Source organism: Desmodus rotundus, chromosome 2, assembly GCF_022682495.2.
Source record: "Desmodus rotundus isolate HL8 chromosome 2, HLdesRot8A.1, whole genome shotgun sequence".
NCBI classification, from domain to species: domain Eukaryota; kingdom Metazoa; phylum Chordata; class Mammalia; order Chiroptera; family Phyllostomidae; genus Desmodus; species Desmodus rotundus.
The window spans coordinates 206,038,147-206,063,082 of record NC_071388.1 but is presented as its reverse complement, the minus strand read 5'-3'; the positions used below and the strand labels follow the sequence as shown (position 1 = coordinate 206,063,082).

The following is a 24,936-nucleotide window of genomic DNA, read 5'->3' as shown; positions in this document are numbered from 1 at the left end:
TCTGATGTCAAGGACGAGTTCATTTTTCATGTGCAGTAACAGCCACGCAGCCTTATCTTTTGGAGACACCGAATCACCTTGGGGCGAGAAGACGCGGAGCCTCGGACTTGCTGCGCCACAGCGTGGCAGGCGGCGGGGCGCACAGAGGAGGCGGACTGGCCCTGGCTGACAGACACTGAGGCTGGCTGCTGGGTCCCCGCAAGGTCGTCTTGCCATTCTATGTACTTCTTTAAATCGATCTGAGAGAGAGAGGAAGGGACAGAGAGAAACGTCGAACCGCCACGTGCCCTGGCGTAGCAGGACCCAACCCAGGGAGCTACCCGCCAGGGCTCTAAATACTTTGTGTTTGAACTTTTGTAAGTTTTAGGAAATAATACCTCAAAAAGATTGAGCTTGAACGGCTTCTTCTACCTTCACTCCCTACACACGCACACACACAATCCTGCACTTTCTATGCGTGTCATTGGACTGTCTCCTTGGGAGCGGAGGCGGATGAGCTGTTCACCGCTCACACGCTTAGTCTCAAGGTTCCACATCCGAACACTGGGAATTACATCTACATCCTGGAGTTGCTGCGAGGGTTAAACCAATTAATACATGTATGCTAATTAACACAATTCATGTCACATCATCTGCAAATTGCTGTCATAAATGGGACCAGCTTCAACGGTGCTGGCTCTGACAGTTCTGCTGTCCAGCACGGTGCGGGGCCGCCTGGCCATGGCCTCCTGTTGCGACGGCTGCGGACGAGGCCCGGGGACCAGGGACTGGCAGCTGCAGGAGCAGCACACACCGAAGAAGTGGCATCGGAGTCACCTGCCCGAACCTAAGCATTCCGGTCACTGGTGGCCACGCCACCGTCCCTCTGGTTGAAGACACAGAAAGGAACATTACTTTGAGGACCTCAAACGTGAAAAATTATTCACTTTTTTTCTTGGCTTGTGTGTGGGCTGGAGGTTGTCTTCCAATTGATTAAAACAATGAAATCGGGTCTGCTCTTCCTCCGTGGTGGGCTCCAGCGGGAACACCAGCTGAAGAAGCACTCTGGAAGCTCAGCGCCACTCCCTGCGCGAACCACTGGGGCAGCTGACACAGGCGGACCCACTGCTGCCACTGGACTTTTGTGTCGGATGACAGGCGCTCAAAGCCAATTCGGGGAGCCAGCAGGGGGAGGGGCGCAATCACAGAAGGTCTCGGCAGACACCATTTGGGGGGTATGGGACTCAGCTGAGAGGCAGTGGGATGGGTCACCTTTAAAATGCTTTATCAAACCCCTTTCTGCAAAGCATTCAAGGCTCACTGCCCCAGGTGAAGGGAGCGTCCAAGTCGTCGGACTGTCCAAAGCAGGTTTGGGGGTCAGTGTAAGCACCATGGTTGTCTCTGCTTGGACCAAACACCAGGGCCCCAGGAAGACTGGACCGTGGTAAAGGGATGTGGCCAGACAGGGGCCTTTAGGATGGGGGAGGACGGGGGAGGAGGAGGAGGGTGGGAAGGAGGGGGAGGGTGGGGAGGACAGTCAGCCCACCCCCTTTGCTGGATGTCCTTCCTGGGCCGAGTCCCAGGCAGAGCAGGGCAGCTGTGGGAACCCAGGGAGGTGCCCGGGTCCCTGGCAGCCATCATTTCTACTTCTCATCAGGCTCCTCTTTTTAACCGAATGCTACTTATCTTGGTTGTATTAATGTATTTTGACAGAATGTATTTTGTTTTTTAAAACATATTACTTTGCTTTAAACACACTTTTACAAAACAGTAGCCTCATTGTTTATTCCTTTTCCCAGTAAAAATTTGTTTCTGCAGCCTCAATGAAGATATATAAAAATATAAATTATTATGAGGTAAGTAGAATTAATATACCCAATATAATGTACACAGATACTATGAAACAGATAAAGAAATCACAAGAATGAAGTATAATAAAACTAGACAATAAAGAGTTCAGCTCCAGCCCAGAAATCCACAGTCCCACCCACTTTGGAAGCCACTGGCCGACCCCCCGTCACGTGCGCAGACAGAGCCCCACCTGGGCGGCTAATGAGACACCGTGATGCCGCGGCGACAGTAAGCCCTCGGAAATCACGTGTGAGGACATGGGGAGAAGGCGATTCTGTGGACTGAGCTGTGTCCCGCCAAAATTCATGCACTGAAGCCTACCCCCCATGTGGCATATGCGGAGAGAGGGTCTTCAAGGAGAGAATGCAAGTTAAGGTCCTCAGGGTGGGCCCCTAACCCAACAGGCCGGGTGTCCTGCAGCACAGACAGCAAGGGCAGGCACCGAAAAGGCCTTGTGAGGACGCAGGGAGAAAGCTTCCATCTGCAAGCCCAGGAGAGTGGCCTCAGGTAAAAACCACCCAGGCCTTGATTGCAGACTCCCAGCCCCCAGCACAGCGAGGCAACACATCTCTGTGCTTGCGCCCCCAGGCCACGGGGGTTCGTTAGGACCGTCCTGCAGGCCGAAGCAGACACCACACCCCTCCAACGCCCCACAGTCTGCCCTGCAGGGCCAAGGATGCATCCGCCTGCCACTGTCCGTCTACAGGGCCTGCGCGGTGACTTTAGGGAGGGTGAATCCGGCCCCCCCTTTGCCCGCCACAGCGACCCAGCGGTGGAGGACAGACACACAGCGGGCTCTCGGCACCCCGTCACTAACCCTCGGAGAATGGGGAAAACCTGAGGGGTCCGGAGGGAGCAGAGTAATCCACTCGGCAAACATCCCTCTGGGTGTGTCCAGGTGTGATGGGAGCCGGATGGAGGGAGGTCAGCGGAAGAGTGGCAGCCCGGACCCTGCGCCAGCCACGGTGCCAGGCACTGAGACCCACTTCCTTGGGGTGAGGCGGGGCACTGAGGCTCCGAACTGGAACAATGCTCCCTCCCCCAAAGGTACACAGCTCGGAAGCAGTAGCACCAAACTCCATTCAAAGACGCCCCTTAAACGCCACAGTATACGCCCTTCCATCCACAGTCACACACACAGAAGCAGGAGACGCCACAGGAAGGTTCGAGTAACGTGGTCTGGGCACGAGAGGAGAGCGGTCCCCTTCCAGGTCGGGGGCAGAGCAGACACTCAGGGGAGGCGACCTGCCACAAGCACGCGCTGGGCATTGGTTACTGCCCGATGTGCGTGGAAACGGGGGGCCATGTGCACTGCGGGGGACAGGAAAGCAGGCGGCTGGAGCGGCAAAGGCTGAGAGAGGAAGGGCAGGCAGGCGAGCGTGTGCCCGTGGGAACCACCCAGTCTGCACGAGAGCAGTGACGTCACAGGGCGGGAATGGAACCTATGGCCCAGCGCCCGTGGCCTGGCCATCTCCTGCAATCCACAGGACACACGTCCACCACGTCCACACACCACCCAGCAGCTTGGCCCAGCTCTTGCAGGCCCTGGAGTCGCCCAACACTCAGCTCTACCCCCACTCTTCAAAGCAGCTCCCTTCCACTGAGACTCAGGAGGCAACACTGTCCCCTGGCAATTCCCCAGCTCCCCACAGGCTCAGTTTGTATCCTTTATATCTGCAAAGAGTAATTCAAGATGTCTGAAGCTGCGCATTCGCTTGCACAACTTAAAGATCAGCATCAGTGTGGGAGGTCTCCCGTCAACCCGTGGCGTTCTCTCTTCAGTACCGCAAGGTGCCTGACGCCACAGCCAGCTGTTTTCCTGCAGGATCCCAGACACGGTGGCCTTGGGCAGATGCTGGAAATCAAGCTCGTGACTCACGCCGAGTGGTGCTCACAGTGCAGCCCGGGCCCCGTCGCCAGGGGGCTGCGGTTGGCACGGTTCTGCCTGCTCAGGACCCACACCTCTGCCGGTCGGAGATCGCTTCTCAATGAGCCTTTAAGGACCTGCCTCTCTTCTCTCACAGACCCCCTGATGGGGCTGTCAGGCAAGGTGACCAAGAAGAGGTGGCCAAATCTGAGCCAATGAGCACTCTCTGGAAAGAGGAAGCCCCAGGGGTAGCCGAGGAGAGAGGCGCGGCGCCTGCAGACAGAGACTCACGCCTGCCCTCCCCTGCCCAGAGTTGCCCGACGTCCTTCTGGTAAGTTCCGTGTCAGCTGGTGTTACCCGGAATGGAATTCTGGTGTGTCCAATTTAGCCGTGTTCCCCAACTCAAAGAAAGGGCAGGCAAATTCTGACCGTCCTAAAGGTGAAGACTGCTTGCTTAGGGTAAAGGGCACGTGAGTTTAGGAGGGAGTTTTTTTTCTAGTGCCCTGAATTTCGGAGGCAAATCCCCACAGGGCAGCCATGGCCACCTGAACATCCTGGCACACGGCCCCGCTGATTGACCCCCGGGGCCTGAGCCTCTCCTTGGGGCGTCCCGGGATGAGCGCCACACGCGCACCCACCGAGGGACGGTGCCTCCAAGGCCACGGCTCAGGCCGTCCACTCCCACTGGGCCCACGGAGCGCTTGCCACAGCGCTGTTCTGGAGGAGGTGCTGGGGGGGTGGGTCCCACAACCACAGCCCTGAGCACAGGGGTCCCTGCTGGCAGAGACAGGTGTTGCTGTCAGAAGCCCTGCGACTAGCCTCCAGGGACAGTGACACGCGACCTGACCTGACGGCATAGGTACCAGCAGGGTTAAGAAGAGAAAGGCAGAACCCAGGCCGTCTGGAGCCCAGGTGGCCCCCCAGGGCACTGTCTGCGGTGGAGGTGCCCCCCGGGGAGAGGCAAGACCGGGCAGGCCCATCGCAAAGGGCCCAGGGGGCAGAGAAGGCAACTGCACTCATGCATCTTTATTTACCACGTGACTTGTTCTAAAAAGGTGCCGGGGTGAGGCCAGGAATTTCAACTTCATTCTGAAAGCCCTGGTGAGCCATCACAGGCCTTTCGGCAGGGCAAGGCCTGGCCAGATTTGTTTGGGGATCTATTTATGGGCCAGCCGAGCTGCCAGACGCGAATTACCTCGCCGGCATCCTGGGACATCCAAGCTCCGATGTGTGGGCGCGCCGGCACACACTGGGGTGGGACGCGCTCGCACCGCCATGCTAAATCGCCTGGGTACAAATACACCTGCACTGCCCGCGCACCCCGAAGAGGCTGGGGGCATGCACAGCCCACGCAGCAGACCCCGAGGCCCCTGGACAGGGCCCTAGGGGCCGTCCCACTGTCCAGACCTGAGAAGCTGTAAGGCACTCTTCACCTGCAAGAGCACAGCCATTCCCAAACAGGGTGAATGTGGGGGCCGCGTGCTGTTTCAGCTGAGAAACGCCCGCTGAGCGGTCCAAACTCAGGGACAAGACGGGACGGCAAACGCACCCCGAGGCTTCCTGACCCCACCAGGGGTGCGGCTGCAACCCTACAGGCACTGTGCCCACAAGAGGCATCTGTCTCCCAGGAGGCCGTTCACTCACTGGCCCTCGTGTCCTGTTGTCTGGGAGACCCAGACGGCAGCACACCTGGGAGTCTGTCAGGGACCTCCTGACTCAGAGCCCCGGGGCAGCACCGGCAACCCTCCTCACACGCAGTCCAGGCGAGCCCGAGGCTGAAGCTCGAGAGCCCCGCTCTGGAGGCCTCCGGCACTAAGGTCTGGCCCCCAGGTGGGCTGCCGGCCAGGGACAGGTGCTGGGAGCAGTAGGAGAGCGCACCTGCGTGCGGGTGGAGGCGGGAAGGGCACGCCTGGTCCACCAGCTGCGGTAATCAGAGCAGCCATGTACACAGGAGGGGGTGGGGGTCACAAGTTATACTTCCAAATGTCACGATCTCACACCTTTAAGACAGGCTGGTACCGAGAAAAGGCTAGTGCAGCCGTGTCGGAACTGGGAAGGTACAAACAGGCCCAATGGAACTGTGACCTAAGTTTCAGGAGGAGGGACCGAGCGGCCCTGGAAGGACCTCAGCAGAGCTGGGAGTGCCTGACTCAGCGCAGCCCTGTCCCCGAGAACCTTGCTGCCCCGCAGAGGGGCCAGCCGGCCGGGAACCCCTCACTCACACTAACAGCGCAGCACATTTTTCTGATACCATCCAAAGCACTTAAAAGAGGAGTATCTCCACTCAGGCATCTCAATGCCCTGGGGAGGGAGGCACTGGGCAGGGTCTCCGGGTGGCACAGAGGCTGCTGAGCTGGGGCAGGACGCCGTTCAGAGGCCTCTGCCCAGCAGCACGCACGCAGCTCACCCCAACAGGGAAAGCAAGACAGGCAGGGGGAAGGGCTCGGTTCATTTTCTTATTCCCACATCAACAAAACCAGCATTTCCCATCCTTGATATTTTCCCCCAAAAGTAAGAACACTGACACCCAACTCCCAACCAAGATAAACGCCGTCTCCCAGCACTTTGCTGATGCGGTGTTGGGGCAGGGCATGACTGCTGGCGTGGCATGGACCCCCTACACACTGACCCCCACCATGAGCGTTGTTTTGAGAAGGAGCAAAAATTACAGGGGGTTTTCTCCCCGCTCTGCAAGGAAGCGGACTGCAGAGGGAATGCTCCAGAAAGCGGCATCCTCAAAAAGATTTGCCCAGAGAAGTCTCCAGGAGGTGGACTCGGCCCGAGAACAGCTGGTGACTCCCTGAGTGGAATCGAGGTCCGTCGTCACAGCAGCCCACTGAGACTGCCCTGGGCACCGGGCAGGCGGTCAGTCACAGAGGGCTGGGTGCCACCTACCTGCTGGACAAGTGGAGGAGGGGCTGGAGGAAGTCACGTCCCATTTGCTAGAAAGCGTTTGGGAGGAGGAGCTGGCTGAGGGCCCCGCAGGACCCCACTCCCCCACCCTGGCTCAGACCCAGAAAATGGGGCCCACCTGGAAAAGCAGTGCATGCCGGAGGAACCTTGGCAGCTCCGGAGCTCTGCGCTGCGGGTCAGGGGCCGGGAGGGGGCGCAGAGGTGTAGTGGGCAGCACCACTGAGCCCCCGCTGCCCTGGGCACCACAGGCGGTTTAGCAGCAGTGGCCTCAGTCCCCTCTCGCCAGGTGCCATGAACACCTCCCTCCCTGCAGATGTGACAAAGCCCCCTTTCTCCAGACACCGCCCTGTGTCCTGGGAGGGTAAAACTGGCCCCTGCCTTCCTTAAGAATCGCTGATCTTGGCCAAACCTTGAATTTGCAAGCAGGGAAACTGAGGCCAGGGTCACGGAGTGATGGGGAGGAGCCACGTGCTGACCTCCACCTTGGCCCCCTGCCTCCGAGCCCCAGGGCCCGCCCCTTGTGCCTGCTGTGGAGGTGACACCAGACGCTCTCTGCACCCCCGCAGACGGTGCTCGTGTGAGTCACTTTACAAGAGCTCACAGGTCTGATTCTCACAAACGTGAACGTGGGATTGTGGCTCCGCCCCCTCGGGCTCCTCGGCCTCTTTCCCACTTGGCCCCTTGCCCGTATCGGCCAAATCTCTACAGCAGGGGATGTCAAACTCATTTTTATTGGGGGCCACATCAGCCTCGCAGTCGCCTTCAAAGGGCCGAAATAATTTCAGGATGAATGTAACTACTCCTTCACTGTTAAGGAGTTGAAAATACATACAGCCCTTTGAAGGAAACCGCGAGGCTGATGTGGCCCCTGATGAAAATGAGTTTGACACCCCTGCTCTGCAGCCTCCACCCCCACCCCCACCCATCAGCACAAGACACCTCAGAGCCCACGAGACATGGATGCCAAACCCTCTTAGTAAAGGACAGGTGCTGCTGCCCTATCCAGGGAGGCTCAGTGGGTGGGGATCAGCCCCCAAAGCGAAAGGTCACCAGTTCAATTCCCAGTCAGGGCACACGCCTGGGTTACGGGTTCAGCATCCAGTCAGGGCGTATGTGAGAGACAACCCATCAGTGTTTCTCACAACGATGTTTCTGTCCCTCTCCTTCTCCCTCCCTTCTCCTCTGTCTAAAGGATATAAAATCTTTAAAAAATAACATAAAAGACAGGTGCTCTCCCCGTTGTCACCACCAGCGGCCTGCTGACCTTGAACCCACAGGGAGACTGCCGTGCTGCCACAGGAGTGGGAAGTCAGTCAGCCTGCTGAGAAGAGCCTGGCCGCTTTCAGCAAGGTGCTCGCCCAGCCCGTCTCCCAGCCTCTTCTCCCGAGAGGAGGGGAAGTCGGACCGAGAACCGTTCGTGGGTGCTCGAAGCGGCTTCATGCGGAAGCCAGACCCTGCACACAGGCCCTTAACACCCACCCACAGAACGAACAGCCGGAAGTCCACGGACGGGACACAAGAAAGAACTCGAAACGACGTGGGTGGATCCCAAAATCATCGCACGGACTGAATGAAGCCAGATGAAGGATCCATTCTGCATGATTCCACTTCTGTTGGATTCTAGAAAATGTGAACGAACCCACAGTGACAGAGAGCGATGGGGCGGGAGCAGGGTGGGTCACAGGGCTGGGAAACGTCAGGGGGGTGGACAAGTTCAGCGTCTGGGCTGTGGCTTCCCGGGTACCCACACCTTTGCTAAGACTCCCCAAATTGTAAGTTTTTGATACGTGCTTTCTCTTATGCAAACCATAACTTGGAGAAGTCGCAGAATGGAGGGACAGGGGTGCAGAATGAGCACGGCGGCAGTGAAATTCGCCGACAACTCTGACAGTGACCGCGGGCACTCCATCTGTCGCCCGAGGGTCACACGACCCTCAGAGCCCAGGGCCAGCTCCCTGCACAGGCGGGGAAGCCTGACGGCTGGCCCACACGTGGGAATCCAGACCGCTCCCCCTCCCCCCACCCAGTGCCATTGGAAGGGAGGCTGAGGACAGAGCACTGGGATCAGGGAACCTCCATCCTGGCAAGGTCAAGGACAGGACAGCCATGGGTAGGTCATGCCTTTCTCTCCATCCCCAGGGTCCCTATCTGGAAAAGGGGTCGTGCCAGCTGACCCACCTGACCCACGCCCGTGATGGAAGGCAAGCAGAGCTCAGCTGGTGCAGAGCTTCCCAGAAGGAAAATGGGCAGAGCGCCCGTCAAGAGCAGCCGCAGGGCGGCCTCTGCCCCTCGGCCCAACCACCTGGCTCTGCGTGACCTCGGGCACATCACTCAGATTCCTGGGGCATCAATCTCTCCTATTATGCTAATTACAGCTCAGAGGAAAAGTCATGTATATGTGTTAAAAATTAACTGCTTGCTAGCATCTCCATGATTAAAATGTCACATGATTTGTGTGGCTGAAATCTGAGTTCCAGCCAGCCTGGATTAAAGGGGCTGCAGATTTTCGGATCCCACAGAATCTTCAGAGGCACGCTGTTTGGAAAGCCCCACCCCCCACATGAACCTGCCATCTCGGGCAGCCAGCCCACCATTCTGTCTCCTGGTGCCACCAAAGCCGCCAGTCAGCGTCCGGGGCCATCAAACCTCGGGGACGGAGAGGGAACCCAGCAGCTGCGATGCCCTTTCTAACCCCAGTGAGGAAAGACCAGTGCGAATGTGAGTTTCAAAGCTGACCCTGGAACGTGCAGGGGCCGCAGACAACACAGAAGTCCCCAGCCCCTCTGCAGGCCCTGGGGCTGATCTGAGAAGCCTCCTTTCTGCTTCATCAAATCGTCATAACCGGGTGGCCTGTGTCCGTGAGTCCCGAGTCTGAAGCCCACCTCAGCCACGTCCAGGTGTGGGTAGTTTTGAGCAAGGCTTTAAACCCCGGCACTCAGCTCCTGACCTGTGACATGGGGGTTCTATCTCCTCTGTTCTGGGGTGACCAGGATAAAACGGCACAAAGCACATTAAGACCTTACAGGGGGCCCCACAGACGCACACACTCAATAAACAGTTGGTGCTGTTAGGATTTTATTAGCTGAGGGAAAGGGAATAAAATAGGAGGGTATTCAAGAAGTGTTTAACATAAATTTCTGGAAGCAGGAGCAGCTGTCAGAGATGCCCCAGGCAACGGTGTCGTTTTCCACCCGCCCAGCTGCTGGAGCAGAGCTGTGCTCCGGTCCACGGCCAAGTCTACTCCCGGGCCAGCGCACCCACCCGGCACGCACCGCCTCGGGCCGGCCTCGCCCGGCTGTCCTCACGGCATGTAGCATTTCTAAGGAGCTGTGCATTTCCCCTCTTCCTAAAAAGGAATCCATCACTGAAGTCTGAAGCAGAGCCTCTGCAGGCAGGAGCGTTCCACGGCTGCTCAACCTGTGGGCTTGGAGTGCGGGGCCGGGCACCGGGCCCCGGGTACCTAGCCTTCCCCCGACCATGTGACGGATCCCGGGCAGCTGCTTCCCTGGGGCTCCCCAGGTGCAGAAGCTCCATGTGATCGTGAAGTAATCCCCCCGAGAGAGAGCAGGAAGGTCTGAGGAGGGACTCGGCCCTGAGAGCTGGCCCAGCGTGAGTGTGACCCGCTGCCCAGGGCACTGAGGGAGAGAGAGGATCAGCAAAGGCCGCTGCCCCCTCCACTGCCCTCGGGGAAAAGGCCGGAATCTCCCGAGGTCAGAGTGCCTACGGCAAGAGGAGAGCAAGCGAGCAGCCCTCACTGAGCTCCATACTCAGGTGGCTGGGACCCCTGCCTAACATGCTCTGTCCCCTCAGCCCCCTGCCACCACCCCACGCCTCGCCCCGTGTCCACCCCTCAAGTCTTCCCGTCTCAGTGGAGAATAAAGACAACACTATGGATCAGGGCTGAGAAAAGCAGGAGTAGGGGCTGGGCCTCCCTGAGCGGCTTTCTGCCCCCGTGGCCCTGCGCAGGTGGACGCAGCGTGTGACAGCGCCTAGCCAAGAGTGTTCTCAGAGACACCACGCCTTCTAACCGAGAGAGAAATTCTTGGTCAAGTTAGAAGCCCAAGTTTCTAATGGAACGTCCTCTTTTGCGATCCAGAAAGCCCCCAAAAGGCAACATTAAGTTGATGTGTTTAAACACTGGAACCCAAGCTTTAAAAACCCTGTATCTGAATTTAACAGCAGTTATGTAACAAAACCAAGGTAACAGTAACCATGGAAAATGGATCTTCCCAACAGAAGTTTCTAGAAAAGTTCGCTGCAGTTAGCGTTGCATGGCACCTCCTTACCGAATCCTCAGGAGAGGCTTGTTGTAAGAACCAACACGTGTCTGCAGCAGGCGGGAGAAGCCTGCCCTCTGGCACTAGAAGGTACAAAGCCCGGCCAAGATGGTCCACACATGCCTCCATGCCCACCCATGCCTCCGTCCCCACCCCCACCAACAAGCCAAGCCCAGGCTGCTGCTCTAGGGGTACAGCAGAGAAGTCTGCACGCTCCTGGCCTCCAGTGCAGGTCGGGGAGGAGGGAGGAGGAAACACTCAAACACCCACACAAACCTAATTATGAATGGCGTTAAGGTTCTGGGAGGTCGGAGGCAGAGAGAACTGTGGCAGGGAGGGAGGGAAGAAAGGAATGAATGAAGGAAGGAGGGAGGGTCAGGCGGGGAGGTGGGGGTCATGAACAGGGAGTCCAGCCAGGCAGGTGGCGAGGCAGTCGGGTGCCCCTGGGAACTGGAATCTAAGATAATCCTTAAGGACATTTTTGGTTGCCTACAGCTGAATTCTCTACTGAGACCGACAGACACGCCATCTGAAAACCCTTCCCACCAGGACGAAGCACGAGGGAGGCGAGGCGTGCCTCGTCCACCAACCCGCTGGGAGGAAAGAGCCCTGTGTCATCGGCAGAGGACAGATCCACGAGCAAGTGCACTCCACTTTGGGGAAGGTGCGGGAGAAAGGGGAGGACGCTCAGAGCCACCGACCTCTGAGAAGCTCAGCCGCCAGCTGCATGTAAAGAGGGGACAACTCTGACATCAACTCCCCTCGCCTGACAGCCTGCATGGACTTTGAAGAGACCGTGACAAAGTGGAAATTCAAAGCCAGCTCCCTCGGGACAGTTCAGACCCACTGGCTCATCCCAACGGGAACCTGGGGTGGAGCCGTGAGCCCGGGCGGCCTGAAGTCCAGGAGAAAACCTGGTGTGTCCCACACAGGCCCCGTGACAGGGGATGGCAGCACAGAGCCGTGGTGCGTTGTCGAGAGATGACCCTGAGAAGGAATCTGCTGCTTCGGTCCCCCCCAGGAGGACTCAGGCCAGCTCCAGGCAGGATGTGGGTCCTGGAAGAGGAGGAGGCAGGGACCATGAGGTCATCGAGGTCATAGGCGGCACTAGCAACGCAGGAGACAGCCCCATGGAGGCCCAGGCTGGAAAACAGGAATTTGGGCCTAATAGGGCTCTATAATTAACACTACAGAGATCAGAATCGCACTATTACTCAGCTCCCAGTTCAGCCTGGAGAAGATGCCAATTTTGGAGACTCCTCCCTAAAACGTATGATTGACAGCTGGACTAGACTTCCAGGGTCTGCCTGAACACCTTCCAGCGGTCCATGGACTGGCACAGGCTCCTTAATCATCTCTGCCGCGTTTCCTACCTGCTCGTTACAGTGACGATGACACGCCAGCACCCGATTACAGACTGTCCCGCACCCGCTCTTTCCTGTCTCTCCGTACGTCCGGGGACCAGGACGCTGCAGAGACGTCGGTGCTTCTGCAGACTCCGCACACGTGTCCCACGAGGCACGCAAGTGCGAGGTCGTCCACGGGCCGCGTGGGTTACATGCACACACAGTTTCCCTCCCGTTTTTGGATGTTACTCCGCCAGATGGAGCCCCACTGGGTTTGCTGGTGACGGGAGCTAGAGAGAATCGATGGACGCAAAGCCCTGGAGCAGTCTGGCCTCTCCTCCCCAACCTCCCGTCCACCGTCCCACCAGACTCCGCCCCATCAGACCAGGTCAGTTCAGGGACCGAGGAGCAATGGATGGGGTGGGGCAGTCACTCCGGAGACTGGAGGTCAGAGTTGAACCCCGTGGATTCCAGCCTCTGAAACTGGGGCCCGGAGGCATGTGTGCATTTATTTCCTGACGGTTCCACGGCAACTCGCTGAGGCAAGTGCCTGCCTCGGATACCCCAGGCCAGGGCTGTCTGTCTCACCAGCCACAGAGAGCCACCAAGGCTGTGATCCTCCATGACATCATTCCAGGAAGTGGTCACGGTGCAACATGTTCCAACATGAAAACGCCTGAGCTCCACATCACTACATCGGCTGCTCCTGCAACTGAAGTGCCACCCCATCCCCAAAACCACCAGGGCCCGAGGAGGGGCCATGCCCCCAGACACACACACGCCGGCCGAGGAACTCCAGTCAGCCTCCCTGTGTGCCCAGGCCTGCACGGCTTCGAGGTGAGCACAACAGAGAGCTGGGCCTACAAAGCACAAGTTAAACCAGCTTCCCCTGCGGGACGAGACACCTCGAGTGCAAGTCACACGTAATGAGCACCTGGCCCGCGCCGCGCCAGCACTGCCCCTCCACCTGACGCCACCCGCGGACTGGCACCGTTTCCAGAAATCCTTTAGATTCCAAGACAAAGTGGGGCCAGCCTTGGAAAGCTCTGCACTCTATAGAAAGTGCTGGCTGAACTCTCTTCTGGGTGGATGCAGAAATTTAACAAGAAAACCAAGGCGACGGGTATGTAGGAGGTTGCTCTTGTGAACATTCCTACAACTCCTCTCCAAGTTTGAAAATTCTATCACGAAACGCTGAGAAAAAAGAGATCTTTCTCAAGTTGTAACCAAATCCCATTTCTCTTAGCAGCAGAACACCTTGCTCACCGTGTCCCAGACCCTACACTGTGGGGCACCTCCTTCCCCGAGCGGTCGGACAGGGGTCCCGCGCACACAGGCGGTGATGGCTCTGTTGACTTGAGGGAGCGGGTTGCTCTTACTGCACGTGCCCCACTCGACACAAACACCCAACGTGCCCACCGACTAGTGGAGGAGCGCCGGTCTCCCCAGCAGACTGAGACCCCACCTCTGACCTCCAAGCAGGCCCCCTGCAAACCGACAGACCTGAGTGCCCCACCTCAACCTGTGTTCCATCAGAAGCAGGAGCTGGGATTCTAGAAGCAGCACAGGCTCGCTCCTCAAAGTGTGGACCTCTGAACCGCTGTCAGGAAGAGCAGCCCCGCCCGTCCTCCAGGCCTGAGCAGCTCACATCCTAGCAAAGCCGACTGTAGGGCTCCGGAGAGAAGCACAGACCCTCTGCCCCCCAGGGCAGAGTGCCCTCTGAAAGCCCTCGTGGTGAGCTGGGGGTGTGCAAAGGGAGAGCATGCAGTAGGGAAGACCCCCGACGCAGACCGTGGGTATAAAGAAACACAGGTGACTGTTTTCTTTCCCAGCATAACAAGATGACCAGCGAGGCGGATACAGACTGAGATACTTGGGAAAGATGAACTCATCTTAGCAAAAACTGGAAACGAACTTTTTTGTGTGAAGACGGGGGTTTCTTTGTGCAGAGGTGAGAGTTTTCCAAGGCCACCTGTTGAAGCAAGATCATGTGGCACCTGTCAATGACCCCCCAAATGTCATCAGCTTCCCATCTTCTCAGGTTCACACAGGGCTTCCTCCCAGAGCCCCTGGGCCCTTCCATGGCAGAGCCTCCACTCTCCTGGCCCCCCACAGCTGGCCCTGCGCCTGCCCTGGCCCTGCACAGCACCGGGCCTGCTCGCCTCTGCCCCGGCTCTACCAGCCATGGACTAAACCCACTGAGTGAGAAATTCACACCCTACCAGATAGACACACAGACAACTACAGCTATAGAGTCAGACATAGATGGATACATTGTTCACATACACAGACATAGATGGATACATTGTTCTGGAAAAGGCACAATTAGCCAGGAGACTACCTGGCTAGAAGAGCAGGACCTCAGGGGCCACCACAGCCCAGGGTCTGTGAGCAGAAGGTCAGTCGTGTAAGTCCCCCCACCCTGCCCACCCCACCCCGTGGACTAATTCAGTTCCTAGCAATGCACACTAGCCGTAGTCCTGAGAGGTGTTTGCCTTAGACGCCCACTGAAGAATCGGCAGAGGAGGGAGAGGCTGCCATCCATTCTAGATGCCTGCCTCTCAGCCCGGGTGACAGAGGGGGTGACTTCTGAACCTACACATCCAAGCCCATCCCGGGGGCACAGGGCCCACCTCCACAAATCCTAGGTCTCCGCCTTATGTGGCCGAGCACCTCTCTCCCACCCACACTGGGGGATGAAATCCCCCCCACCACATGCTCCCCATGCCTGTGTTTCCAGTTCAAAGCTCAGCTCCTACCCCTGCTCCCTGCACCCTGAGACACACAGGCAACTTCAGGCCCGTACTTCAGTGCACAGCTTTCGGGGCCCACCACTGGTACCCCACTCACCTGCCCACACCCCCACCTTCCCTCACAGGTTCTGGTATGAACCCACCCTGCCACTCCGCTGCCACAGCCCCACAGCCCCACAGCCACCACCACCACCTTCCTACCCTGCAGGGTAACCACTGAGCTTCACCAGGCCCCCTCCCGGAACGGAGTCCCACACGCAGCGCCCAGCCTGCTCCCCAGGGCTCACAGGGCTCTCCTCCATCGTCTGCCCCGCCCTCTCCCCAGTTCTCCGCAGACTGAACAGATCCGGTCTGGGTGTTCCCCTGCTGTTTTACCTGGACAGCCCTCCACCGCCTGATTCCTACCCTGCTCCCATCCGGCCCTTCCATCCGGGCCCCTCCCTCTCCTACCCTGCCCAGTTATCTGTTCTGCCGTGCCCTCCCGGCCCCATGTGAAGGGCGCAGGTCCCACACATCTGTCTCTCCCCCCAGATTCAAACCCTGCGCTTTGCCCACAGCGGGTGCTCGATAACATCTTGCCTATTGATTCTCACATTAGCCACTTCCCATACTAAACAAAGTGAAGATAAACACGGCCTTCCCACCCCATCCCTCAAAATAAACATTTGCGTTTGTAAAGCAACTGGAGAAGTTCACACAGGCACACACCCCTGCATCTGTGTGGACCTGTGTTTGGCTCTCCCAGCTCCCAGTTCGGCCTGGCCTGGGGGTGGGCGGGGCCTCTGTGGAGGGGCGTGGCAGCTCACAGGACAAGCAGAATGAACAAAGAAACTAGCCCCTTGAGAGCAGCACAGAGTTGGCCACCCTTAGCTTTCCTTTTTCCCTTTTGTGTCTTCCCATAATTGCTATAAACAAACAGTAACTGAATGGTGATAATATGTAACTATTTAAGACCACAGAACAGTTTAGGCCAAAAGTAGCAAATGACTTTCCTTTGAAATACCAACAGAGACCCAAAGGTTACCTAACACCCAGGACGCTGTAGTGAGAGGGGCTGGGCAGGTCTGGGCTCAGCCAGCAAGAGGACCTCAAGCGTCCGGGAGATCAGCAGGGAACCCCGGGGGCGGGGGCGGGGGGGGGGGGGGGCGGTCCTGTCCCAGCAGAACGGTACAGTCCACGTTTAGGACGAAAGAGCTTCCTGGTGACCGAGTTCATTCTCCCAGTTCCACTTACAGAGCTGCACTTACTCAACTCACAAGGAAGCAACAGTCTGTAGGAAATCCTAACATGAAGAAACCTAACATCTAAGGCAGTGCCGGAAATGCATTGGCCACGGAACTATTTGTTTATTAACAAACAAGGGCAATCCAAGGAGGGAGGCAGCCACTCCACCGCCAGCCGTTCAGTCACGAACAGGGCCTTGAACAGCAAGGAGAGGTCGGCCTCTCCAGACCGGGCCGCCCGCCTGACGGTGTGGTTTCAGCCTCAGAGAAAAGGTGAGAGTCCCCTTTATACTCGGCTCCCAGCAGATACCTGATGGGAACAGGGGCACGTGGGCACCCAAAAGCACGTGTGTGCTTTTCATAGCAGCCCCAAATAGGAAGCCGCCCAAATGCCCATCAATAGAGCCGACGGAAGAGCCACAGCAGCAAACAGTCTCTAACAAAGCGGGGTGGCTGGGCCTCCCCCGCGGGCCACCTTCTGGATCCTGCCCTGGATTCTGGCTACGCACGGTGGCCAGTTTGTGGAAACTTCCTCTCCTTCTGTAAAAAACGAGGAAGACTGCTGTGGTCTCAAGTCCCACCGGCCCCGAACTCCACATGGGAAGACGTGGGAAACCAGAGACGCAGGCTCGGTTGTCGGAGCTGCAACAAGAACAATGCTCTTGGTTGTTTGTGTTTGAAACCAGCCTCACCGGCCTGTGCCACCGGGAGCAGCGTCAGAACAGGAGGCGGCTGAATCACTGTCCCCAGCAGCACCCCCGATCTTTGAAAACAACAAAAGCGGACAGACAGACTCCCGGAAGTGCCCTGCCTGGAAAACTTGCCCATTTTCCCCTCACGGAAAAGGACGGCTGGAAACACAAACAGAGTGTCAGGGCTGTCGGCTCTCCCCAAGTCCATGTCCACCGCTTTGCAAAAGCCAGCTAGTCACCTTACTGCAACACCCGATCCTGCTGAAGGCTACCGCACAGACACCATGTAGGAAGGAAAGGAAACGCAGGCGGGTCTTGGTGTAGGCGTTCAGCAGAAAACACAAATTCTAATTCCCTCGGCATCCTCAACACAGGCAGTAGGCCTGTGGCACCCACAGCCCAGTGTGCTGAGCCTCATTCACCTCCCGCAGACACGCCCCCCTTCGGGACCACGGGCGGAGGACCTGGTGACGGGAGCTCCATGTCCTACGTGGGCAATCAACAGCCTCTTCAATGCTGACATGTCTAAAACCAAACATAAACGGTTTGAACGTGACCTGGAATTATTTGGAATTCTTCTCCCAGAACCATGAGAAGTGTTTCCCACCCTTTAAAAAAAAAAAAAAAAGGCAGCTTCCAACCCGAGCTAATGACAACCAGGCGGCACGAGCAGCTCTGAGGATCAGACAGTTGCTTGCGGAGAAACACTGTGTGAACACTGCAGCCCAAAAAAGACAATCGCCATCAAACCGAGGGAGAAGTGTGAGATGTGCAAATGAGCCTGTTTAAACAAAAACACCAATCTGCTCCCAGAGAGCACAGGGCGGGCGGCACCTGTCCCAGGCCGGTGGCGAGTCCCGATTAGCAGCGGAAGAAACAGTATCAGAGCGAGCTCGGCCCCCCTCAGGCTCTGCTCCCCACCCTGGAGCCTATATTTAGTCTGCTCCTCATGGAAAAATCTCCCCACCTCGAACACAGGCGAGCTATTTGGCTGGTTATTCAAAAGGCCCACGAACAACCTCTTCTGGTGGGGGTGGCGTTTGCCCTCCTTCCCTCCCCAGCCTCCAGACGCTACCGAGACACCCCTTCCAGCTCCAGTCAGTTGTGAGTGAGGACCACAGGGAGGTGGGCGGACTGGCCCCAGTCTACAGTGCCGGCCGTGCCCAGGATGGGGTCAGCAGTGTGTCATGGGGAAGTCACTCCACACACAGCCCTGGGTGCAGGCCCCCCACGCCATAAACCAGGCTCCACAGACCATGCGGTCCCTCGGAGCTCCCGGAAGGCCGGGCTCACAGCAGCACACAAAGCCTCGCACTCACACCCCGCACAAAATAACAGATGCTACAGAGATTAGAGACAGACATCTGTAGACTGCATTTTGCTCCTCGGAGAAAGGTACTTAACAAAGGGAAGGAATTATGTAGCTAAGCACCGGATCAGAACCCTGAACACTGGATTTTAAAAATAACCAAGCCTGATCCGCTTTGCCAAACTCAATCACTTAAGCAAAAGACTCAGAGGATCGGGTGTGTTGTTGGGCAGCGGGCGGGGCTTGGGGGCACGGGTTTGTCTAGAAGTTAAGAAACACAGACCAAATCAGTAGTTACAAGCCAGAGCCAGACTGACAAACTACAACCCCCTGCAGGCACACAGGGGGGAAAAGGGTACAAAATAAGGGATTTTAGCCTTAAAATAAAAACCCGGTTTGGACAGAACACAGAGGGGGCATAGCAGGGCCACGGGTCTGTTCTGCAGGTCCCTAGAGCTGGGGGAGCCACTTCTCCCTCCGAGTCACCCCCTTCAGCCCCACCACCACCACCCCTGGGCCCTTTTCTGGTGCGAATAACCTAAAGCTCCCCCTTTTCACAGAAATGCTCTTGTAGCTCTGAAAGGGCAGTGACGGTGACCTGAGAAGAAGCCCACACTACAAAGCCACAGTCCCTAAAGACAAGACACAGGACCGCAGACCAGGACTGAGAAGGAAAAGGGACACCAGCTGGCCCCACCCACCCACACGGCAACCTTGACCCTGTCCGCCCCCACCCCCCACCTGACCACTTCCCTCACAGGCCACAGAAGCAGAGTGAGCCTGAACTTGAACCCATTAGGACCTGGGTTTAAATCCTTCTTTCACTGCATTTAAGCTGTGCGACCCTAAGCACCCCCCAGGACTGCGTGCACTCACCTGTCACATGCAGGGAGCGTAGGGGGAGAAGCCTGGGAGTGCTGGCCCAGAGGAGCCGCCCGGTTCCAGGGCTCCTGCCTCCCCCACCCACGCTCCCCGAAGTGTGTCCCCAGCCAGCCTGCCGCACTAGAAACTCGGGGGTTGCTCTCTCCTTTGAGAGCCACAGCTCTCAAAGGTACAATGACGACACCACATTACGTCAGCCACCTGGTCTGTCCCTTATTTGTCCCTGTGGGTGAAGCCGGTCCTATGTCTCAAACCCACTGACACCAACGCAAAGGAACACCAACCGAGGGCACATGCTGCCAGGATTTGGCAAGCAGGCCTCTTCTTCCTCGACATACACTGAAGAGTCTCGTTCCCACCCCACTGACCCGCCAGCTCCAATGTCTGCTTGGCGGCCTCTCACAAGGCCCTCCCTCAGGCCAGAGGACAAGCACCGCTGATTTGAAGGACGAGGAGCAGAAGGGCCCAGATGCCCGAGAAAATCAGGGCTCCTGCAACAGGTCCGCCCGTCCACAAACAACTCCGCCTGCTGGGGCCAGACAGGACGCAGTGATGGGGTTGCTGAGGAGACAGAAAGGGATGCAGTGGGGTTCTGCCCTCAGAGGGCTCCCAGCCCTTCCAGCTGTAGCCAGGTAAGGACCTGAGCCAAAGGGAGCTGGGGGCGCCCAGCAGGCAGCCCCGTTGTGACAGGGAGAGGCAGGGGAAGACGTGACATCAGCCAGGCTGGAGGGGACAGACGCCTGGATGGGAAGGGGTCAGTCACTGCCGGCAGGACAGGAGATTTAACCTGGAAGTGACGAATACACAAGTGAAAACTGTTTTTAAGGGGGTAACAGAGACATTTATATCAACCACGAAAAGGCCCTGAATCCACAGCGTTTGATTAAACTTGAGATCTCACAAACGCCGTCGACAGCGGCTGAGAACAACCGCGCTCACCCATGGCAGGGAGAAGACTCTGTTCCTCAGACGCAAGGAAGTGCGTCTCTGCAGGGGAGCAAACTCTACCGCCAAAGCTCTGCCGCCAGGCAGCCTGGCAGAGCGCGTGATGCTGTCGGCGTTCACGGCACTCCCAAAGCAAACCCTTCTCGGGGGAGGGGACCGCAGGACACAGGCCCCTGCCACAGGACGAAACAACGTCGCGCAGGTGAAGCGCTGAGCAAAGGAGCTGTATCGGGGGATTAAGGGGCCCCCCGCCCCATCTTCTCAAGTCCTTCCAAATCAGGGCCCAGACCCAGAACCCCCTGTGAAAGTGTCCTTACCAGGGGTGCCAGGCAGAGCTCTCCCACCAAGGACAAGGCCATTGTGACCCCTCCAGTGCCCTCAGAGGAGCCACCCCGAAGTACAGGTGGGCCAGGGGAAGGCTTGGTCCCCACTGATCTGCCACCCGGAAAGCTGGCTTGGGGTCCTGGCTCAGCCCGGCTGAGTGAGCTGGCCAGGTTATCGGGGCCTCTGCTGCTGGGAAACTGAATGACAACGTGCAATTGCTAATAGAGACTTTATCCCTAAAACAAGAAGGAGCTTTACTTAACAGGAACGGCAGTTGACTCATCTACCTCAACCCCATCAACCCGGACAGGCTTTAAAAGAGGAACCAGAGGGGAAAACCTAGCCCAGCGGCTCACACCGGGGGCAGGTGGCTCCCATGCTCCTTTCTGGGCACAGAGCACACACAGGCTGCGGGGCCACATTTCGCAGCATGCCACACCCTGTGCGACACACCAGAAATCCAATCAGGCAAATCTGAAAACCAATCCGCAAAGTTCCCTCAAACTCCAGAGTCTGGGGCGGGGGGGGGGGGGGGGGGGGGGGGGGGGGGGCGCTAGGCAACAGGAGAACAAATCTCTCAAGGTCTGAAATACAGATATAACAAAAAAACACTTCGGTGGGGCAGGGGGCAAGGAAGTGTTTTAAAACAAGACGGAGAACAAAATCCCATTCGCCGTGCCTGCACGCGGGACGGCAGACCCACTCTCATCTGGGAACTCGGGGAGCTCCTTCAACCACAACACGTGTACACAGTTCAGTCCATCCTCGAAGGGCCTCCCCAGTCCAGACCCACGCAGTGTCCCGGTGAAACGAGCAGTGGCCACGAGACTCTTCCGTCCGACAAGGCCACTCCTCACTCCCGCAGCAGAACTCCTGGAGCTGCCGGCGCACGGGGACATCTGACACAGAGGACGCACAGCCAATGCCGGAACGGCATGCCAACACGAGAAACCACGCTCGAAACTCTTCCCAACACTGAAAAGTGCGCATGTTACGCGGATCATGCAACTCTCCACGGACGACTCCAACTTTGTGTTATGTGCCCACGGAGGCAGGGAAAGCCTTCCGGAGAGCCTCTAAAACACAGTTTTCTCTGTTTGGTGGGACAAGCTATTTTTAAACTATTTACTAGGACAGGCATATGTCCTCCTGATTGGAAATGGTTGGTTCTTTGTTGTCACTGAAAAAGATTCACATTTTGCCACTGCTGTGTCCTGACCTGCGAGGGTCACAGGTGGGGGCAGATCCGCGCCCGAGTCCCAGAGTCACCAGGCCACTCCCGGCACCCACCCACCCACTCGGGGGTCCCACTGGGCCCCTCCAAAGGCTCGGCAGCCTCGGCGCTTCACGGCACCACCCTGGGACCCGGTGTGAGTGGACAACCCACACCCCACACAGCTGCACAGAACCGCTTCCGCCCAGCTCTCCTCTCACACAAATAAAGAAAAAATGCTGTCAGCCCTCTCAGCTTCCAAAACACTGAGGACCGAGACATAAATCATGACCACATCTTACAGCAGGGTGGGACAGCACTCCTCTTCAGCTGGGGCGGTGCGAGGTGCCCGGGGAGGCTGCCGATCTGGGCTCTCTGTCCCGATGACCACACTCTGAATGACCTCAGTCAAATGTTCAGGAGGTCATGATCCCTCCCAGAACCTCCACCTTCTACAAACTGAGGACACGAAAGCAGGCCCACACTCCCTCAGGACACCCTGAGGTCCCAGATGCAGGAGAACTTTTGCTGAAGTTCTGGACCAATGAAAGGCGCCATCACAGCTGATAATAATGCAGAGCCGAAGCGAGTTTGAATGATCCTCAAGCCTTGTTAACAATAGTCCTGACACAATACAGACATTCCTTTTCCTAACAGAAAAATAACAACACCGCAAAAGCCACGAGCAGCCTTCGAGCACCAATTCTGAGTCTTACTAACAATGACAAAGATTCAGCCAAGCAGGGGACTGAAGTCTCACATCACAAGGGCAGACATCAAGCTACCAAAACCATCATCCAGAAACCACTCGGGACTCAAAAAAATAAACAAGTAAAGTAAAAGGAAACCACCTCCTCTTTCTAGAGAGTGCAGCCGCCTTGCTGGGAGTGCTCGGGACCCAGCACCCAGTGCCAGGCTTCCAGAGTGGGCAATGCAAACAAGGCGTTGTGAGTCACACTCAGCTGCAGGCTGTCTCGGCACAGCCTCGGGGGCTCTCAGCCAGGTGCGTTCAGTGGGCACTTGGCACCAACTTTCAAAGTGTTTCATCAGACTCCCGTGGATGCTGCAGAGAGACGAGTGGCACAGGCAAAGTGCCCGTCTCACAGAGCTCGACTTCCAGAGAAACACTTCTGCCCCCGCCCCTGACCGTCAGCACCCTATGCGGGTCGATGGCCTCCTGCAGGCCCCGCCACTCGAGGAGTCTGGAAGCATCTTTAATTGCCAAGAGGGCGGCTAGGTGCGCGGAGAGCCAGGCCCCACAGGAGACTGGAGCACGGCTGGGATCCTCTTTGGGAATTAGTCCGGCCCCCGTGGATACTGCTGGCCAATCAGCAGCCCGGCCCAGCCTCTGCTCAAGTCCACAGAGCTGCCAAGAGGATCAGTACCACAACATTCACATTCCCCACCTAAGTGGCCAAGCATCCACCAAGATGCTCTGGGGTTAGCAGTGCAGGCTGGGTGGTGCCAAAGCAAAGCCCTCCCGTGGCCCAGGCCCCGGGTGACAGCCTGCAGCCAGGCTTCGGACACACTCCTGCCAGGCCTCCCTCAACAGTGTCCCTGTTGGCCTTTGGCCGGGACAGCTCTGTATTGTGGACAACCCACCCTGTAGGCCATTCACCATCCCTGGCCAAAAGGGACAGGAGGGGAAGGCTGCGCGCAGTCTGACTGTGGCTGCTGCACAGCCCCATGCCCCCCGTCTCTGCCCCACTGGTCTCCCAGGCGGGCCTGGGCAGGACGGCGTGGGTAAGGCAAGGAAACATCCAGAAGCTGGGTAGCAGCACCATAAGAGCCACCGGTAACCCAGAGAGAACACAAGCCCCTGAAAGGCAGGCTCCTCTTCACCTTTCCTGGGGGGTCACAGTCTTGCCTGATGTGCAGGAAGGGTGGCCCGCTTCCGGGAATGGGAATGCCAGACCCTCAGGCTGAGGGACAACCCCTCCCCCCGTAGGGATCTCCTAATTTGGCCCAGGACTTGGGTAGAAAACACTCTAGGGAGACCAGCCTTCCCGTAGGGGAAGGCACACCACGCTGTCTGCCTGCAGCGGGAGCTGACTCTGGGCAAAGGGCTCAGCTCAGCGGCTCCACTGTGGCCCTGAACGGAGCAAAGACCGAGCAGGGCGGCCCTGCCCCTCCTCACCACGCTGGCCAGAGCCTCGCCCCCAGCAGCAGTGCTTCTCCCAACAGTCTCCAGCGTCGCCTAGTAAGACGCTCGCAGTGACCTGGGAGGCTGTCACTGACCGGGGACGCCAAGCCCTCCAGCTGCCCCCAGGCATCGGCTGGGCCGGGTCACTCTGGCGACCCAGGACACGACCGCGTCGGCCACTTTCTCACGGGAGAGCGACTACCCATTTTCCCCGGCAGGGCTGGAGGCGCGCTCGCCCGGCCCTCGGCCTCCCCCGGGCTCTCGTCCGGCCTTGCAGGGTAAGAAGCCCCGCAGTGCTCACTCGGCCGGACAGCCGCGTGCCACGGCCCAGAGCGTGTGTCCACACGCGCACACACGCGCGCGCACACCCCGCCGCGCCACGGGCGCCCGCTCCCCCGCGCTTTCCAGAAACCCAGCGACCGCCCGGTCCTCACCTTCGATGGCGATGACGTGCTCCCGAATCTGATTCTGCAGCACCGGCTCGTCCACGCGCTCCAGCAGCTCGTAGATGGAGTAGATGTTGGGATGGACCGATTCGAAGCGCTGGATCTCGGCCCGGATGGCAGCCGAGTTGGCCAGCTGCTGCTGGTAGTTCATGGTGCAGGCGCCGCGCCCGGAGCCGCGCGCCCCCCGCCGCCGCCGCCGCCCCGCGCCCCGGGGCCCGCGGGCCGCTGAGCCCGGAGCGCCGCAGCCCCCGGGGAGCCGGGCCCGCCGGCGGCGGGTGGCCGAGGCGCGAGAAGAAAGGAACGAGCGGAGCAGGCGCGGGGCCGGCCCGCGGACTCAGTTCATGGCCGGGACGCGCGGCCGGCGAGCGAGCGGGCCCCCGCGTCCCGGGTCAGCGGGCCCCCATGGAGCGCGCCGCGGCGGGCGCGGCCGGCCCCTGAGGAGGCTCGCTCGGGCGCCTTCCTGCGCCGCAGCCGCTTCCACCCCTAGGCGCTGCCCCTCCGAGCAGCCATTAAAGCCCAGGCAGCCGCCGCGCTCCCAGCGCCGGGGCCGAGCGCCGGCCCCCGGGCAGTGGCCGCGCCGCTCCGGCCGCCGGGCCGCGACGTGGGTCCGCGCGCGGCGCGCTGTACCGTCTGGCGCGCCGAGGCCGCCGCGCGCCGCCCGCTGAGCCGGGATCGAGCCGCAGGCGCCGAGCTAGCCGCGGAGCCCGCTCCCGTGCCGCCCGCCGCCCGCCCGGCCGGCCCCCTCCCCGGCACGCAGGGCTCCGGCCCACGTC

General features: G+C 58.7%; 1 protein-coding gene across 3 annotated transcripts in view; it reads right to left on the bottom strand.

The window, feature by feature from the left end:
• Window positions 1-24,682, bottom strand: part of AGAP1 (ArfGAP with GTPase domain, ankyrin repeat and PH domain 1) — a 409,905-nt gene extending 385,223 nt beyond the window's left edge. For all 3 annotated transcript variants that reach the window (XM_045197998.2, XM_045197999.2, XM_024564316.3), the window contains exon 1: window positions 24,152-24,682. In XM_045197998.2, coding sequence (XP_045053933.2) covers window positions 24,152-24,314 — 163 coding nt within the window. In that variant the 5' untranslated portion in view covers window positions 24,315-24,682. The remainder of the gene's footprint in view (window positions 1-24,151) is intronic.
• Window positions 24,683-24,936: the final 254 nt, after the last annotated feature.